The 18,627-nt window shown below is 43.0% G+C and overlaps 1 protein-coding gene across 1 annotated transcript in view; it reads left to right on the forward strand.

The window, feature by feature from the left end:
* The first annotated feature begins 46 nt into the window (after positions 1–46).
* The window catches only part of Slc35f1 (solute carrier family 35 member F1), a 415,554-nt gene continuing 396,973 nt past the window's right edge, over positions 47–18,627 (forward strand). The window contains exon 1 of the mRNA XM_021174621.2: positions 47–726. Within this exon, the coding sequence (XP_021030280.1) occupies positions 554–726 (173 nt within the window). The 5' untranslated portion in view covers positions 47–553. The remainder of the gene's footprint in view (positions 727–18,627) is intronic.

Raw genomic sequence — 18,627 nt, forward strand, 5'->3', positions numbered from 1 at the left:
CACCCCCACCCCCCTCTGCCGGCGCGGCGCCCCCGCCCGGCGCTCCAGGTTCACTCTTGGTTTCTCACTCCGTGAGACACAGACGGCAGCTTTCTAAGCGAACCCGGCGCCAGCTGAAGCGGCGCCACCACAACTGCCACCGCCAGGACAAGCCCTAGGCACTGGGAGAGAAGACGAAACCCGGCAGCCCCGTTCCTCTCTCTGCACGGTCCTTGCAGTGGACCCGGCAGCTCCGGGTCCCCGCCGACCCCCTTTGCAGCCACTTGGCGGGGTGTGCCAGGACTTGGTTGCAGCTCCAGAAGAGCCCGGGCGGGAGGTGGCAGCGGCCGGGAGAGAGGGTGTGCAGCCAGGACTGGGTAGCAACCCGAGAGCACTGGGCTGGGAGGAGGCGGCCGGAGCCCGCCGGTGTCTCCCGCTTCGTCACTTCGCAAGCGGCACCGCCTCCCCGGGCCGGGGCCGCTTGGCCGGGTCCTCTGCGTGTTCCCGGGCCCGGAGCCCGCGCACTATGTTCGGGGCAGCGTTCTGATAGCCATCCACCTCCGCCTCCGCCGCGATGATCCCTCCCGAGCCTCCGCAGCCCCAGCTGCAGCCACCACCGCCACCAGCCCCGCCGAACCATGTGGTAACCACCATCGAGAACCTGCCAGCTGAGGGCAGCGGCGGCGTGAGCCTGTCCGCCTCTTCCCGGGCTAGCATGCGCCAGAGGATCCGCAAAGTGCTGAACAGGTGAGCACAGGCTCCCAGTGGGAACACCAGGGACGGGCACTGCAGGCGCCTAGCCCGCGGTCCCCTTTCTCCCTATCCGACGTGTCCCCGAGGTCCTTTGGGACTGGGTCCTAGCTAGGGGAGAGAGCCAGGGTTCGCTCTCTTTCCCTGCGCTCTCAGAGAGGCCGCGACAGCTTTGTCCTGACGCTGGGATCCCCCAGTGGTCGGGTTGCAGGCAGGTCCGGAGAGCGAGTTGGAGAAAGGCGGGGTTGTTCTACCTGCAGATGCCCTGTGTGTGTCCATCCTCACGCCTCGCATCCTCACGTTGTATCACTTCCCCTTTGCGCTCTTATCCCAGCTTTGCGCTTTGGGGATACCCCCACCCCCCCACCCCAACATGGCCCGGGTGGAGGCGGGAAGGCCCCGGGCTGCGGTGATGGCGTGGAAGTCGCCAACCTCACGCTGTCTTTTGCTCCGCCCTGGTGGCACTGATTCCCCTCCCCAGGGGCATAAGGTGAGGATACCCCCACCCCCAAGCCCAGACAGAGGGGGAAACACTTCTGCCTGACATTCCACTCGCTGTGCAGACTCTTGATGGCTTTGGAGTAAGAAAAAGAGGCTAGAGGCCTGGGCCAGACATGAACAAAGTGCAAAATATTGCTCGAAGGGTGTGTGAGAATCAGGTGCCTAGTTACTCTACTCCAGACTGCCCTGGCCTCTCTGCTGGAATCTACGTAGTGGGTTATTAAGGACAGACATGTTTTAGGACGAGGGTACTATTGACAAGAAAGTAGAATTTCCTGTAGTACCCTCATTTAGCTCTGATGTGAAAGGGACTTTTGCTACTTAACTAACTTAAATGATTGGCGAGCTGATAGACAAAATCCACACAGCCAGTTGTGAGAGTGTATCGTTTTCAGGGCTTCTGTAGAGTAACCCTTCCGATCGCATTATTCATACAGGTTTCTGTGTGGTACCGTTTTCTGGTAAAAGCGAGTCCCTGATCACTCACTTGAAACTGGGTCATAAAGCTTTGCCGAGAGTACAAATATATGTAAAGAAGTAACTTGAAAATATTTTTACTTGGAGGGAATGGTTGCATACAATTAAAAAATTCCTTGTTAAGATCTAATGATCAACAATAACTTATTTATAGGCATTTCTATTACCAAACAAGATTTCACTCTTCAGTGAAACATAATTTTGCAATAGAAAGACCAGTTTTTACCTTATCATTTGTAGCTTTGGCTAACACACCCCCAAATATTGCATTTAAAAGACGATTTTAAAATGATGAAAAGCAAAAGAAATAGGGAAGATAGTGTGTACTCTGTGAATACTTGCCGTTTTAAAGTCGCAATAATTTAAACAGAATACAGTCTTAATTATTAAATTCTTATTTTTCTCACCAAAGTAGAAAACACCAACGCTATCGTTCACTTGATATTTTTGAGGTCGTTCTGCATACATAATGAATCCTATTGCCAGGAATGAATAATTTACAGAGGTAGGTTTGAAGGGACTTGGGCACTCCTTTGCCTCTACCTAGCCACAGGGTTTGCAGCAGAGATATTTATCTTCTCTGGTCTTAGGCTCTTCATCTGTGGAATGTGTTTAGTGACACCTGTCTGAACTCTCTATCATATCATGCTTTTAAGAATTAGATAAAACTGAAAAAATAAACTGTGGAAAATGGAAAGTTTTAAATATCTTTTATTCAGCTCTTTTTTTTTTTTTTTTGTCTAAGACAAGTTCAAGAGCCACATAGGTAAAGAAAGTAAACTCATGGCTTTCATGGGTAGTGCATTGCATTTTACTGAGTCTTATGTGAGCCTTCTGTGGCTTGAGTGGCATTATTTTCTATGTACAGAAGGAAAACTGAGACTTAGGTCTGGTTAATGACATTTTTATCTCAAAAATATGGAATGTGACCCTAGGATATAACATCTAGACTTAAACAAAGCAAATTCTTATTTGCCTCTCAAACTCTTCAAACATTTCAGAATCATTCTTTATATTATAATAACTTTCCTCATTCCTGAAGAGATAAGGGCACATTGTTCTTTTGAAAAAGGGCATCTTTAAGGAGACTAAAAAAAAAAAATTGAAAACACTTTAAAAATTGTGGTGGAATAATTTTGTTTGCATAATAGATTTGGGTTTTGTGACAGTATTGTTTCAACAAGATTGGTAGCAACTCCAGATCGACCAGGCTCCTTCCTATTGGTCAAGTGTGATTGGTGGGAGTTGGCAGTGCTTAGATATTGTTCAGCTTGTTAAACCATCATAGAATGATGGCTATGAAGTCAACTCACTGGGGCCTAATCATAAGCATATTCATTTATTTAGTTACATCTCAAGATCTCATATTTTGCCTCCTTTCCCTTCTCTCTCCCTTCACCCATGTTGCCTTATTGATACAATGTTGTCAGCTGTTCCTTTTCATCTATCCCTGATGTGAAGAAACTTCACTCCTAAAAGAGATCCATTCCAAATCCACAAGCTCCAGCCAGTATAAAGAAAAACAAAACAACAAAACAAAACAAAACAAAAACCAAACCTGTCTAACATTTGATATTAATACAGAGAATTGGCAGAATTCTGTCACTGTGAGAGAGGTCTCTTTGTTTCCTGACAAGAGGGGAGATCTAACCATCTTTTTGGGAATATCTGAGAGACAGGGTGGGGAAATGGGGAAATGGGGAAATGGGGAAAAGGGGAAATGGGGTGGGGACTTTATAACTGTAGGTAGATAAGCCTAGTAAACTGCCTATTCTTGGTCAGAGTTACTTGACAACCAGAGAAGAGGATGCAAACACATCAGTTGTCTGTCGATACCCTGCCCACTCAGGGACAGTTAAAGGAGTTACACTACTAATTGATGCTTAACTCATGGTACTCAGAATTAAAACAGAATGAGAACAATACATGAACATCCATCTTGCAGAACTGTGCATCAATTTCTTTCCTTAGTGGAGCACCATCTATTGACTTTAAACATGCACAGAGCTAGCTGCCTGCATTTTATATATGAGAATTAGGGCATCCCACTGATGGTCTTGTCGCCTTCTGAATAGCAATTGGAATATCATACTATACAAGACTTTAATGAAAGAGGAGATGTTGGATCATTGCTTTTGCTTTTTTCTTTTTAACCAGTTAATAGCATGTACCAAATTCTTTTTTTATTCAAATTATTTTGGAGACAGGGTGCAAGAAATAGAAGATGTTTTAAATCCTGGAGTATTGACAATTTCTTGATTTTAAAGATGCAAAATTATGCATTGATGTAGATAGACAAAGAAACATGATGAACTGTTTTTCACCTACTTTTTGTTTTTATAGAACAATAGCATTTTGTTATCCTGCCACAGACAAACAAGATACAAAAACAACAGCAATAAAAAAGACACTTCAAGGACAACAGTTGGTAATTCTTTCAGAGAAACTGCTGACCAAGTAGATTTCTTTGAAACACACTGGAGTAGGCACTAGCTATATATTAAAGTACCAAAGAGTTTCTTTTGAAATGAATACTTACTAAAATATCCCTTTGAATGAGTCCTTTGTACATGCAAACTTTTATAGACCTTTTCCTACTTTGACATCATGAATTCCTAGTTTGGGGTGCATTTTCTTCTCAACAAAAACAGTTCCTGGCCTGTGTGGGATAATGAAGCTATCTGTAAGTTTTGAGTCTTGTAGTGGAGGTGTTTAGTTATTAGATGAGAGTATTGATTGGTGTCTTGGACTGTCTTAGTTTTGGTTTAACTGCTGTGAACAGATACCATGACCAAGGCAACTCTTATAAGGACAACATGTAAGTGGAGCTGGCATTCAGTCCATTATCATAGTGGTAGGAGCATGATAGTGTCCAGGCAGGCATGGTGCAGGAGGAGCTGAGAGTTCTACATCTTCATCTGAAAGTCACTAGGAAAAGAATGGCTCCCATGTGGTTAGGAGGAGGGCCTCATTGCCCATCCCCACAGTGACACACTTCCTCCAACAAGGCCACACCTCCTAATAGTGCCACTCTCTGGGTCAAGCATATTCAAACCACCACATGGACCATTCATGCATTTGGAACTGGTTAACTGGTTTTCTTTCTTTCTTTCTTTTTTTTTACATTTAATTTAATTTAATTTTTTTATAGTATATATGGAACTGGTTTTCAACTTAGATTTATTTTACTAATTTTCAAGCTATGGATGCTTTTGCAAGTTGTAAACCAAAGAAGACAGGGAAATTGGTAGAGATCTTGCATGAAATTCATGCTGAAGTTGGGTAGTTATGATGTAAGATGAGTCAATACGAATATACAGTTTTTCTGTATTACAAGGCAGACAGAGCAATTTTTTTTTTAGATTTTTTTTAGGTATTTTCTTCATTTACATTTCAAATTATATCCCCCAAACCCCATATACCTCCCCCCACCCTGCTCCCCAACCTACCCACTCCTGCTTCCTGGCCCTGGCATTCCCCTGTACTGGGACATATGATCTTCACAATACCAAGGGTCTCTCTTCCCACTGATGGCCGACTAGGCCATCTTCTGCTACATGTGCAACTAGAGACACAGCTCTGGGGGAGCGGGGTACCGGTTAGTTCATATTGTTGTTCCTCCTATAGAGTTGCAGACCTTGTTAGCTCCTTGAGACTTTCTCTAGCTCCTTCATTAGGGGCCAATAGATGACTGTGAGCATCCACTTCTATATTTGCCAGGCATTGGCATAGACTCACAAGAGAGAGTCAGGGTCCTGTCAGCAAAATCTTTCTGACATATGCAATAATGTCTGGGTTTGGTGGTTGTATATGGGATGGATCCCCACGTAGGGCAGTCTCTGGGCAGTCTCTGGATGGTCTTTACTTTCGTCTTAGCTTTGAACTTTGTCTCTGTAACTCCTTCCATGGGTATTTTGTTCCCCAGTCTAAGAAGGAGCAAAGTATCCACACTTTGGTCTTCCTTCGATAGAACAATTCTTAACTCATGGAATGATTGCCTAGAAATAAGGTCTTTGCCTAAACATTGGATGGATTAGATCCAGACCATGAAGACATAATATAATGTAGACAATCCTTCTAATTAAGTTAGAAGTTATTGACAATGAGGTTCCAACTCAAGCTGCTTCTTTTAACACATGTCAAAAAAAACATGAGGAAGCTCAGCTCATAGTGAGGACATTAGACACAGAATATCTCAAAAAGAACTGGGTGGTTAAAAGCAAACATTTATAGGATCAGTAGTAAATACAGGGTGTCTGAAGGATACACATAATTTTAGGTAAAAGGATGAATTAACTTTTGAAATGATACCTAGTACTTTTATATATATGCGCACTGTACTTGGGCAAATGTTCATTAAAAGAAAATTTGGTTTACCTTGGTAAGTATAATGCATTACATCAGAATAATTAATGTCTAATTAGGTAGTCATGCATCTGCATAACTTTTTTGACCTTTTTACTTCATTAAAATCTGTTAGCACCATAGGGCCATCCAAATAGATGCTAATTCCCACAATTCACTGCTGCAGATGTAGATGCTATAGGCAATTGAGCTGTGAATTGAACTAAATACGCTTTAAAATATTTTCTTATGAAAACACCCTATCTTATCATTGATCACATGGGTGATCAATTTGTTTTTATACTATTATATATTTATTATTATTTTATACTATTATGTATTATTTGCTTTCTATTGCTATGACAAACCACTTTGATCAAAACCAGCTTATCAGAGGAAAGGATTGATTCAGCTTACCCTTCCAGGTCACAATCCATCATTAAGAGATGTTGTGATAGAGACTTAAGCAGGATCTGGGACAGAAGCCATGGGAGAACTATGTTTGCTGGCCCATTTTTTTTTTTGGTCTTAAGTTCAGTTAGATGTCTTATATAGCCTGGGGCAACTACATAGAGCTGGTATTATCAACAGTGGGCTGGGACCTTCTGCATCAGGTAGCAATCAAAACATTGCTCCACAGAGGTACTCATGGGCCAGTCTGGTCTAGGCACTGGTCAGCTGAGGTTCCCTCTTACCACTCGATCCTATGTCATATAAAGCTGACAATAAAGGCCAACCAGGACAAATAAGTGATTCATATTAAACTTCTTCCCAGACATTTTGGACTTGCACAGGAGCACAGGAGCTACTTGAATGTTAAGAAAAGTTAAAGGAAATATCGGGAAGGAGAGTATAACTAAATATGCTTTAAAATATTATCTTATGAAAACGCCCCATCTTATCACATGGGTGTAATTTGCTTTTATAGTATTATTTAATATTTAGAATAATTTTTTTCTGTCAAATTTAAATCCTAAACTTTCTCTCAAAAGTATTTACCAGTACATGATTATGCAAAATGCCGTAAGTACCATTTTGCAGGTTTTGACATCATAATTCCTACCATGTTTCACTTTAAACAGATTAATTAGGTGGACCTACTTCAACAGGAAAAATAATCTTTTTTATGAGTGTTATTATTTTTGTTTTTCCACTTATTTATTTGTTCATATGGGGGTGAGGGAATGGGCTTGCTATATGGTGCACATGTGTTGGTAAGAGGACAACTTGTGGGGAGTCAGTTCTCTCCTTCTAGCCTGGGTGTTGCAAGATCTAATTCAAGTTGTCACTTAGCAGCAAGCCCCTTGACCCATCGATACTTTTTGCAGACCCTTACTAAATTAAAACGAAACAAACAAAAACAAAACATGCTTATTTTACCTGGAATTAGTGGCTATAATTGCTATCATTCGTGCCTCTGGGAAAACACATAGTATTCTATCTGTTGATTAGGTTACTCTCCCTCATTCATTGATTCATTTATCCTATCTGTTATCTCATTTAATGAGTATTTATTTGGTTCCACTGTCAATAGGACTTTGATATAAGTCAGTGGTGGTGGTAGAAAATAGTTAAAAATGAAAACAAGAGACAAACATACATCACGTCTCAGAATAGATTTTTAAATATATTTAGTTATTTTTAAAATTTTTATGTGTATGTGTGGTGGTTTGAATAGGTGTATCTCCTCCCAGCCCCCAGACTCCTGCGCTTGACTGCTTGGCTTATGGGGATTGGCACTATTAGGAAGTATGGCTTTGTTAGAGGAGGTGTGACCTTGCTGGAATAGGTGTGGCCTTGTTGGAGGAAGTATGTCACTGTGGCAGTGGGCTTTGAAGTCACTCAAGCTACGTCCAGTGTGGCACATAGTCTCTCCCTGCTGCCTTCAGATCAAGATGCAGAACTCTCAGCTCCCTCTCCAGCACCATGGCCAGATGGTGCCATATTTTCCACTATGTCTGTAATGAGCTAAGCTTCTGAAACTGTAAGCCAGCCCCAATTGAATGTATTTCTTTATATGAGTTGCCTTGGTCATGGTGTCTCTTCACAGTAATAAAACCAAAACCCTAAGACAGTCTGAGTAGTCTGTTTGTATGTATGTATATGTACCACTTACATTTCCACTGAGGTTGGAAGAGCGTGCTGGAATTTCCTGGAATTGGAGTGTTATGAGCCAACAAGTGGGTGCTGGGAATCAAACCAGGGTCTTTTGCAAGAATAGTACATGCTCCTAACCATTGAACAATCTGCCCAGCCCCTCAAAAGTAGATTTTTAAAGGCAATCTAACAAAGAGTTTCCTCCAGTTAGAGGTTTTGCCCTTATGGAAAGCTTCTCTGGAAGACCACCCACACAGTCACTTGGAGTGCACACTGCCTCAGGCTGCAGATCTTTCTTCTTTCTGTTTCATTTAGGACTTAAATATAAAAATAAAGAACGAGAATTAGCCATTAGTGTTCATGTGAATTCAAAGTATTAGGAGATGAAGAACCAGTTTGAATTCCATCCTGCTGTTGAGTAAACAGATCAAGGTCATTGCTATACAACTCAGGAAAATGGAGTTTTCCAGCTGGGTGTTGTGGCACCCAGGAGATGGAGGCAGGAGAATCCTGAATCTGAGGCTAGTCGGGGCTGTACAGTGAGTTCTAAGTTATGTAGTTCTTGGCTATGTAGCTAGACCTTGTCTAGAACTAACAAATAAGACAACAACAAATAAACAAAACCCCTAAACCCAAACAACAACTAGAATTTTCTGAAAATATTGATGGGTGGACAGTGCATAGGCAACTCTGTTGGCATGGAATATGTTTGTGTGTTGCAGACAGGAGAGATTTCATATATGATCAGACCACACAGATCAGTCGGTGGAAAGACTGGATACTTTGGTACATAGCATGATGTAATTGAATGAGACTATTTGAGTTAAAATCAGCATTTATTTGGACGGTGGCTTCAGTTCTTACATTTTGTACTACAAAACATATTTTATACCACAAAGCATTATATTATGTGCTTTTCAACTGTTTGCTGTTGTTGTTTTCTAAATGGCAAAAGGCACTGATGTGGTCACCTCGCCAAGTGCTTTGTCAGACCTCAGAAGAGGGAGATGGTAGCAAGTGAGGTGGATATTTGCCCTTGGCATTGAAAGATAAGTAGGGACATTCCTAAGAACAGAAGGAGACAATGGATGAGTTGTGTGTGGAGGTCAAGGACTGGGGAAAGGCAGGAATGAAGTTTCCTATGTGAAGACATTATAGGATGAGAAGAATAAAGGGTGTGGGGTGAATTAGGACTAGAATTGTAGGGCAAGGTACAGATACAAAAAGCCTCAGGTTATAAATTAGTAGTACTGCATCACTCTATTGATTCTTACTATGTTATTGAATAGAAAAACAGTAGGTTCAGAGACATGTTTTAACATGATATTCTGGGTAGAATTACTAGGTCAGAGGTAAGGAAAGGGACTGGAATTGGGGATCAGATAGGAGACTGAAGCAGCTATTTGGGAGAAGGAGATGAGTATAAACATGGAGTGGAGGCAATTGGGATGGAGACAGAGGGGGGATTCTGGACCAGGGTGAGAGAGCTGATAAGGAAGAAACCCGACATGGCTGGATCTTATTGAATGTTCAGTACTTACTTGCTCAAACTTGATTTGAGAAGCTATTATAGAGGAGAGATTTGCTCCCTTGGGATGAAGGAGTCTAAGGATGCTCAGTGAGATAGAGGGGCTGCCAGAACACTACCAGCTATGCAGAGCATTGTCTGTAGAATAATGCTGGGCCTTCACTTTGATAAGAACAGAAATTAAGAGGTAACACTTAGAAATACTGTAGTTTGATAAAGCACATCTGTTTTGTTCTAAAAATTTCAGAAACTGTGTCTTGTATTTTTTGTGGGTTTCTTTTTTGCCTTTCATTTTTCTTATAATTAATATTTATTGTACTTTACAAATATATTGCCTGCACTGAGTTGAAAACTCAGTTTAATTTTGCAACAGGAAGTCTGAGAAGTGTAGATCTGTGGGTCAAAAATGGGGTCCCACATTCGGTTCAGGGCTCAGGCACTGGGCAAGGTAGAATGTGAGTTTTGACTGCACGCACCCCCACGGTGCCACTGAATGGGTATTGGGTTGTGAGAAGTCGTAGGACCCCCACTCCAGGGGTGGGAAAGGTGCAGTCTGGGGTCTCCAGGGAACTGCTAGGAGCCAGCTCCAGGTCTGCATGGAGGCTGAGACCCGGATACCACAGACACCGCTTGATGTTGTGGAAGAGTTGAGAATGGAGTAGGGGGCCCACAGGGCTGGCTCTGGCCCAGGGCGAGCTAAGAGAAAAGGGCAGGACAAAGCAGGACAAAAGAGCTCTGCCTGGGTCTCACAGGGAGGGGAGAGGTGTGGCTTGTTAGGGGAAGATGTGCTCCATTGCTCTAGCATGGCAGATCCCGATGAGAAGAGGCAGTCCATGGTTTTAAGGCATTTATTGTAGAAAGGCAGAGAGGGGGAGAAGAGTAGAGAAGTAGAGACTGGCCATGGCCACAGTAGAGAAAGGGGAGAAGGGAAGGTGGAGAGAGGGGGAGCAAGAGGGCAAGAGAGAGAGTCAAGAGAGTAAGAGCAAGAGGGTAAGAGAGTGAGGAGGGGGGCAAACAGCCCTTTTTATAGTGGGCCAGCCTACCTGGCTGTTGCCAGGTAACTGTGGGGGTGGTGTCCAGACAGAATACCAGGACCTTTGGACATTGCCTTTGTGACTGATGGCCACACACCTCTCTGGGGGGTGGGGCTGTGGGAGGCTGGAGCTGTGACAGGAGCCAGGGGCCCAGGGAGTGTGGCCGAACACCTGCCATCCCTCATAGGTAGAAGTCACCACTTACCTGGTCACTGGGATTCAAGACCTGTGCTTGACCGGGGACCAGGCTGTCTGTGCACATCTCATCATCCCACATAGATCCCCGCTGGTTATCTAACTGGGAGTAACAGTGAGTCTGATTTCTAGAAGTACATGTAATCGAGAGTGGAGGCATTCTCATATTGGGCTTATCAGATGTGCACTAGTCCTGACCCTGTGAATCTGCACAGAGTAGCTGCATATGTGGAGTATTATCATTAGATTCTGAAATGTTCCTCAGAATTCATGTGCTAAAGGTTTGTTCAATAGCATTTGGGGATAATGGGAGTTGGTAGGCAAGTTAATGGGTGGTTTGGAGAATAGTTGAAACTCTTGCCTGAAAGCCTCCTTATAGAGTGGAAGAAAGATAGGTCTTTGGATGAGATATTTCCTTTCTCCCTTTCTCTTTGTTTCCCTCCTGCCATGAGGTAGGCAGCTTCCTCTGCATGGACTCCCCTTTCCCCAACCATAATGTACTGCCATGTGATGCTATAGTGAAGCTCCTGAAACCATAATCCAAAACACATGTGCTCTTCTTATGTAATTTAGCTTTACTATTTTGTTACGAAGGCAGACATGTAGGTAGTAGGGTAAGCTAAGCTGTCAGTTGATCCAATAAATATCAAGACCTTAGATGAGTGGCTTGGAGAACAGTTGAGACTCCTGCCTGAAAGCCTCCTTATCTCCTGGAAGCTATCTGGAAGTGAGGAGTAGAGAACAGTAGCTCATTTCTGTAGAGTGGGCTGCTATGGGGAGAGTACCACCTTTCGGGGATCTTACAGGAGAGGAGAGAAGGTCTTGGGTCTGAATAGCAGAAGGTGGGTCAGGGTTACCTGTAGGCCCATGTCTTTAATCATTGATCATTGATACCACTTGATCTCAAATTCTGAGAAGCACAGGTAGGTGCCAGTTAGCCATTAAGCAAATAGTTGCCTAACCAATGAAGAGGTGTGATCTAGTCATTGGCCATTCTTCAGGGAACAAGGCAGCAAAGGCAGTGTGTCCCCCCTGAGAAGGAGACATCTTTTCCCTCAGGCAAGTGACAACTTGTGGGGGCTTCAATTCCTGGGGAGGCTAAATTGTCATGGGTGGGCATAGAAAAGAAGCAAGCACATTGGAATGATACCCAGGACTAAGTATAGAGTTAAGGTAGGGTGGCATGACAGAGTGGTAGTGGAACTTTAACATGGGTGGACCAAAGATGTTTCACTCTAGTGATATGGACCCATCCGAATGAACAAAGGATCTAGTCAATGAGGCATAGAAGGAAGGACATCCTAGATAGCTTTGAAGAAATAAGCACAAGGAACTAAAAGAAAGGAAGGCTGGAATACAAGAATCAGACTAGGGAGAAGAAAGACTGGTAACACCATTTTTAAAGGTGCTAGAGAACAAGTGAAAGGTTTTTAAACAGAATGGGTACTAAGTCAAGTTTGAAAGGGTCATGTAGGCTGCTGTTGGAGAGTGGGTTGCAGAGGAGGCCTATGCTGTGGAGGAAAGGCATGTTGGGAGCTGTACTGGGCAGGAGCAATGGAGATGGGGAAACACGGATAATGTCAGAATGATTTGCTTCAGGTGGTGGAGCGTTTGGGTTGGAGGAATGATTTTCCAGGGTAACTGAGGGAAAGGAATATATAGAAATTCACAGCACTGGGGACTTAAGCAATTCACTGGGGTTAGTGCCATCTTGACAGCAGAGAAAGACAGGTGGAGGAATACGTTTGTGGATAGGAAACTGGAGTTAACTTCTTCCAAGTTTGGGTTTGAGATGCCTAGTGGGGATGCCAAGTGAAAGCTGAAATTCTGGGCAGAAATGAATGCTTGGAATTTTGAATTTGCACATCCAGGCCAGGTCTGCCTGGAGACAATATGTGTGGAAACTTAGAGAGAGGGGTCCTAAGAATGGTCTAGAGAGTACACCAACCTTTAGAGTAATAAGGAGCCAAGGAGGAAGGAGGAATAAAAAGTAAGTCGTGGACCTGGGGAGTATAGTGTCCTGATGCTCAGGGAAGGCAACGCCAGAGAGAGGCAGTCGGGCATTCATTGTGATTGGAGCCCTTGAGGAGCCAGCAGAGACATGACCGATGATTTGGCAACACAGAAGACCTCAGGGTCTGTGACAGTGCAGAATCAAAAGACCTGTGCTGGCAGAAAACTTGGTTGGAATGGCTGGGTAGTGGTGACAGAGTAGAACTGTTGAGAAGTTTAGCCTTTAAAAGGAGAGCTACTATGTAGTCACAGGTCCCTGTGTTTAGGGCAATGGCTGCTGGAGAGATTAACTGCCTGCACAGTAAGAGGGTGTGTGTGTGTGTGTGTGTGTGTGTGTGTGTGTGTGTGTGTGTGTGTGTGTGTGTGTGAAGGCTGAGGAGAGCCTAGAGGAGGCCTGGGGCAGGGCTAGGCCTGAGGAGAGGGAGAACTCTCCATGGTGCAGGTGTGAGTTTGGGGGCACATGCACAGGAAAAAAGCCCATTTGATAGATTCAGCAATGGGAATGAAAGTCAACTGCTGTCAGGTGGCTTTTCTGCTGGAGAACTCCAAGGCAAAGATTTCAGTTGTGAATGGAAGGCGTCAGGTGTGTTGGGGGAAGGGTGTAGGATGTTTGTACAGAGAGAAGTGGGAGAAAGGAAACATACTGAAGTGTTATGTGTAAATGTGACATTTGTGGTCAGGATGCTGTGTGCGCCTGTGTGTGTGTGTGTGTGTGTGTGTGTGTGTGTATTAGTAGGTCTAAAGAAGGCATTGCTATTTTAACCTGCCTTGAAAGGGTTAACCTAGCAATGGCCTTTACCCAAGTCAAACCAGTGAATTCAGGTGTGAAGTGGGGGGTGGTGATGGATCTCAATAAGGAGATCCTATTTTAAATTTGGGAGTGGGAGAGAGAATAGGAAAGTAAGGGATTGAATGTGATCACTTGAAGTTTGGTACCTGGACAAGTGTGTCCCCCCTGAGAAGGAGACATTTTTTCCCCTCAGGCAAGTGACAAACTTGTGGGGGCTTCAATTTTCTCAGTGGTAAACCAGTTAAAAGAATCCTGGCTCATTTCCCATTGGATGCATGGGGTTTTAAAATGAAATAAGACCAGGGAGAGAGCTTGGCAAGCTGCCAAGCACTCGGCAGCGGTTAGCCTGGTCACAGAATTAAAAGGAGAGCCTGTGTTCCCGTGCCTCTGCTGTCACTAAGGCTGTGCCACATGCTGACCCGACCCTTCGGCTCACACAGCCATAAGTCTGCCCCCTTGGCTTGCCTCAGCCATGTCAGTCAGTCCGAAGGGAAACCACCTACTTATGAACAAGGCACTAGCCTGTTTATGGTAGTTGTTTACTATTATCATTTCTTTAAGCAAATGCATCTCCTCTTTCTCTTTAAAAGGAAAGCCTCTCCTGGAGTCTTTCATGTGATACCAGGCATACGGTACACTGTCTGCTCTCAGAGCTGGCGCCTTGGCAGCACCTCTGGGTTGCACAGGAGGGTTTGACAGGCTTCAGGAAGGGGTTAGTACCTCTTGAACCCAGCGGGTCTCCCGCCGAGGGAAGGTCTAAAAGGAGTGGGCTGTAGAGACAGAGAGAGCTTAGAGGGAAGGGACCGACCAAGCTGCTTTAATATGCTAATGAGGGAAGCCCAGATGCGGGGTGATCACTGCAGCTCTTTGTGAGGTGTCCTGGCTGGCTGCAGTCTCTGTCCCCGCGTGGAGGCTGCTGCGGGCCGGGAAACACTGCGTTCTCTGAGCGGCCCTCCCTGGCAGAGCATCCCGTGGGCGGGCGGCGGTTATGGACCCCACCGGGACCAGCGGCCAAAGCTGCTGCAGCCCATGAGCCTTGGAGAGCATAGGACTCCAGCGACGGGATGGATTCTGGACAGTGTGGGGGTGCCATAAACAGGAAGGACGTTTGCAGCCTCACAGGACCGGCTCTTTGCCCTCACAAACTGCCAAGCCTAGCGAGTGGCGAGTGGCATTCTGTCTAAGCTGGGTTAAGAGAGCAGGCAAGTCAGTGCTTAGTTGTGGATTGAGTCAATAGCATGCATCTCTGAGTCAACTTGATCAAGCACCACCATCCAGTGAGCTCCCCGGGCAAACGCACATGCTTTGACTATTTCACCCAGGGATGCTCTGGTATCCAGGGATAGGAAAGGGTTCAAGCACCCTCCCGGAAGAAAAGGCCAGTGAAGATACCTTGAAGTAGTATCTACATGGTGAGAACATGGCATGTACAAAGACTGTTTAAACAGTGAGCCATCTCCTGGCACAGAATTTGGTTAAGGCATCACTAGGTACCCTAGCTGGTGCCCCCAGATTTTATCATAAAATCCAGTATCACATTATCTCTGAAAATATGAGTTCACAGTGTATGTATGTGCACGTGTGTGTGTGTGTGTGTGTGTGTGTGTGTGTGAGTCCATTTAGTATTGTTCACATATACATGTATTTGGGGCTTACCACTTGGGATTGGACACCTATCAAGTGATTCAAACCAGGAGAAGATTCATTTTTTTCTCTCTTTCAGGAGCCAATGATTGACTGAAGCTCTTCATCTAGATGTAGGGTTTTGTGAAATTTCCCTATCTATGTTGGTTTATCAAGTGCTGATTTTACTACATAGGTCTTGTGCGGACAATCATACTGTTGAAATTTCACAGGTGTGGCTTCCTGCCACATTTAGAACACACTATCTTGAAGCAAACAACCTGGTCTTCAGAATCTTTCCATCCCCTTCTTCCAAAATGCTCCCTGAGCTCTTAGGTGTAGGGGTTACGTTATAAAGGTATGGCACTCAGTGACTACTTATTCTTTACATTTTGACCAGTTGAACCCTTGTAATTTTCTTCATCTGTTAAAATGAAGCTTCTTTGATGCAGGGGTTGAGCTATACTTACTATGGGTATAGGGGTAGATATTTAGAATACAGTTAGAAGTTAGAAAAATACACCCTGTAGGGTCTATGGCTTCTACAGCCATTTGTAGTTGGGTTAACAGTACCAGACATGAGTTCCCTCCTCTTGAGTAGGCCTTATGTCCAGTTAGACATCTCTTGATTATGCTCAAGATATATTTCCACAATATACTTTTGCATGCCTTCCACAATATACTAAAAAATTATTTTTTTCCTTGGGGTAACTTTAATCAAGTAAATTAAAGTTTTTGTACTATAAAAAGTTCGAGTCTTTGAAGGAAGAATTTAAAGATGATATCAGAAAATGCAAAGATCTCCCATATTCATGGATCAACATAGTAAAACATGGTCATTCTACCAAAAGCAATCTACACATTCAATGCAATCTCCACCAAAATTCTAACACGATTCATTATAGACCTTGAAATAACAATACTCAAAATCATATGGAAAAACAACAACAACAACAAAAAAAACCTTAAGGATAGCTGAAAGAATCTTATACATTGAAAGAACTTCTGGAGGAATCATCATCCCTGACTTCAAGCCACTTTTGCACTATCAGGAATACCTTTCCAGGCCAGTCATTGTTATGGTTGGTCGACTTTATAGCTGGGTGGGGCTTCAGACTACTTTACTCTGTTGGAAGCTTGCATAAGCACCATTGGACACTGTCTTAGTTGGGGTTTTATTGCTGTAAAGAGACACCATGATCAAGACAACTTTTATAAAGGACACCATTAATTAGGGCTGGCTACAGGTTCAGAGGTTCAGTCCAATATCATCATGGCAGGGAACATGACAGCACCCAGGCAGACATGGTGCTGGAGTAGATGTTGACAGTTCTGCATCTTGATCTGAAGGTGGCCAGAAGAAGACTGTCTTCCTGATAGCTAGGAGGAGGGTCTCAAAGCCCATGCCCTCAGGGACACACAATCTTCAACAAGGGCCCACCTACTCCAACAAGGCCACACTTCCTAATATGGCCAAGCATATTCAAACCACCACAGACACTATAAGACTCCTCATAGAGCAGTTTCCTAGATCATTTTCAGCTACATTCCTCTAAGTCCTATGTCTAAGTGTATGTGTGTATGGTTATTTTAGGAATAAGGTCTTAATTTTGAGCTCTGGAAGTCAAGGGCAGTGGCAATGGCAATGTAGTCCATATTGTTTTGTGAACCTCTTGGATACCTTGACCAACAACCTGAAGGGAGGTTTCCCATGCCTGGCATTGGGCTTTTTGTTAGGTAGTCTTCAGCTCTTGAGGGGAACAGTATCATTCAATGTGGTATAACTCTATTTAATACATATATACATATATATATATATATATATGTATATATATTTAAAATATATAAGTTTAAAAAGTATATATATATACATACATGTATTATATATGTATTTAAGTAATCTTTATAAAATAATGGTTCTCTGTGGCTTTTTCAAACACCAATAGTATTATTTAATTCCCTTGTCACTCTGGCCATTTTTGTTACCCTTCCTCCCCACTTAGACTTGATGATCACACCCAAATCTCCTAAGCCTTCCCCACTCCCAGGAGAAAGTTCAGAATTAGTTTAATGATAATGTTTTATTTTTAATGTGTTTCATTTGTATTTTGGAGCCAAATCATTGAAAGTAAAAATATCGCAAGTGGAATTACTATAGATTGTTTCCTCCTCTTCTTTTTGTACATGGTTTGGCTTTAAAAGGTTTCTGTCTTTATTCCTTGAATGAGGCAGGTTGAATGACCTTAATCTTTTCCCAGCAAAATTCTTGTTTTGAAAATTAAAATACTCTGCTTCTTTGGTGTTTGTTGTCTTTTTTTTTTTTTTTTGCTGCTAATGGGATCATGAATGGGGTTTGGGCTGATTCTCTAGGTAAAGCTTGGTCCTATCATGCTTAAAAATTTATAAGCCTGGTTACTCTCATTTTAGAAAATAAACTGCTTTCACCTCAGATGCTGATGAGTTGACTTAGTTGTCTTCTATGAGAGGAAAACTTTCATGTTTCAAAGTTAGTAGTTCCAGAATGACAGAAGTGTCATGCTCTATTACATATTATAGCAAAGGGTACCACATTGCTCACCGTAGAGACACGTGTTCAGAGCAGTAGTTATGAAAGTATGTATATAAGTGAGCATGAAGATACAATGGACAGGGTACTGGGGTTTCACCGTGTTAGGCAAGTTATTAAACTTTTTCTGTGAGATATTCCTTTGCAGTAGAGAAAGCTTTATGAAACCCATGTTTTTAGGTATATAAGCTAGATATATAAATCAAACCCTACTGATCATAAATCATGAAAAACATTTCTAAAACAATTCTTTGGTAAATATGTAATTTTGATGTTTGTTAAAGATTAAAGGAAAGTTGCATACTAATGAGATGGATTTGCTTGTTTACTCTTACATAAAGAATTAAATCTTGGCTGATTATTTGATGCTGTAGGCTGTAGAGCATCGTTATATTGATTGATACTTTGATTTTACATTGCCAATGCTGAGAGCATTGCTTCACATAAATACAAAGCACAAAATGGTAGGAGTATGTTTAAGACTACTTTAGAAATTGTTGAAAATTCTGTCCCATTTCCAGGCCAAAATTCAATGAATTGTATTTTATGCAACCCAAATTACTATTCTAACACCAACTTTAACAATCAAATGTTCTAACAAAGCATTTCAAAGCAAGCTAATTTCATACTTATATTCTGAAGACTGATGGAGGAAACTATTAAAAGTCTTTGTCATCGGTAAGTAAACCAGCATCTAAGAGCAAAAACTTTGCCCAAAAAAAACATTGCA

Source organism: Mus caroli, chromosome 10 (assembly GCF_900094665.2).
Source record: "Mus caroli chromosome 10, CAROLI_EIJ_v1.1, whole genome shotgun sequence".
Taxonomy (NCBI): Eukaryota; Metazoa; Chordata; class Mammalia; order Rodentia; family Muridae; genus Mus; species Mus caroli.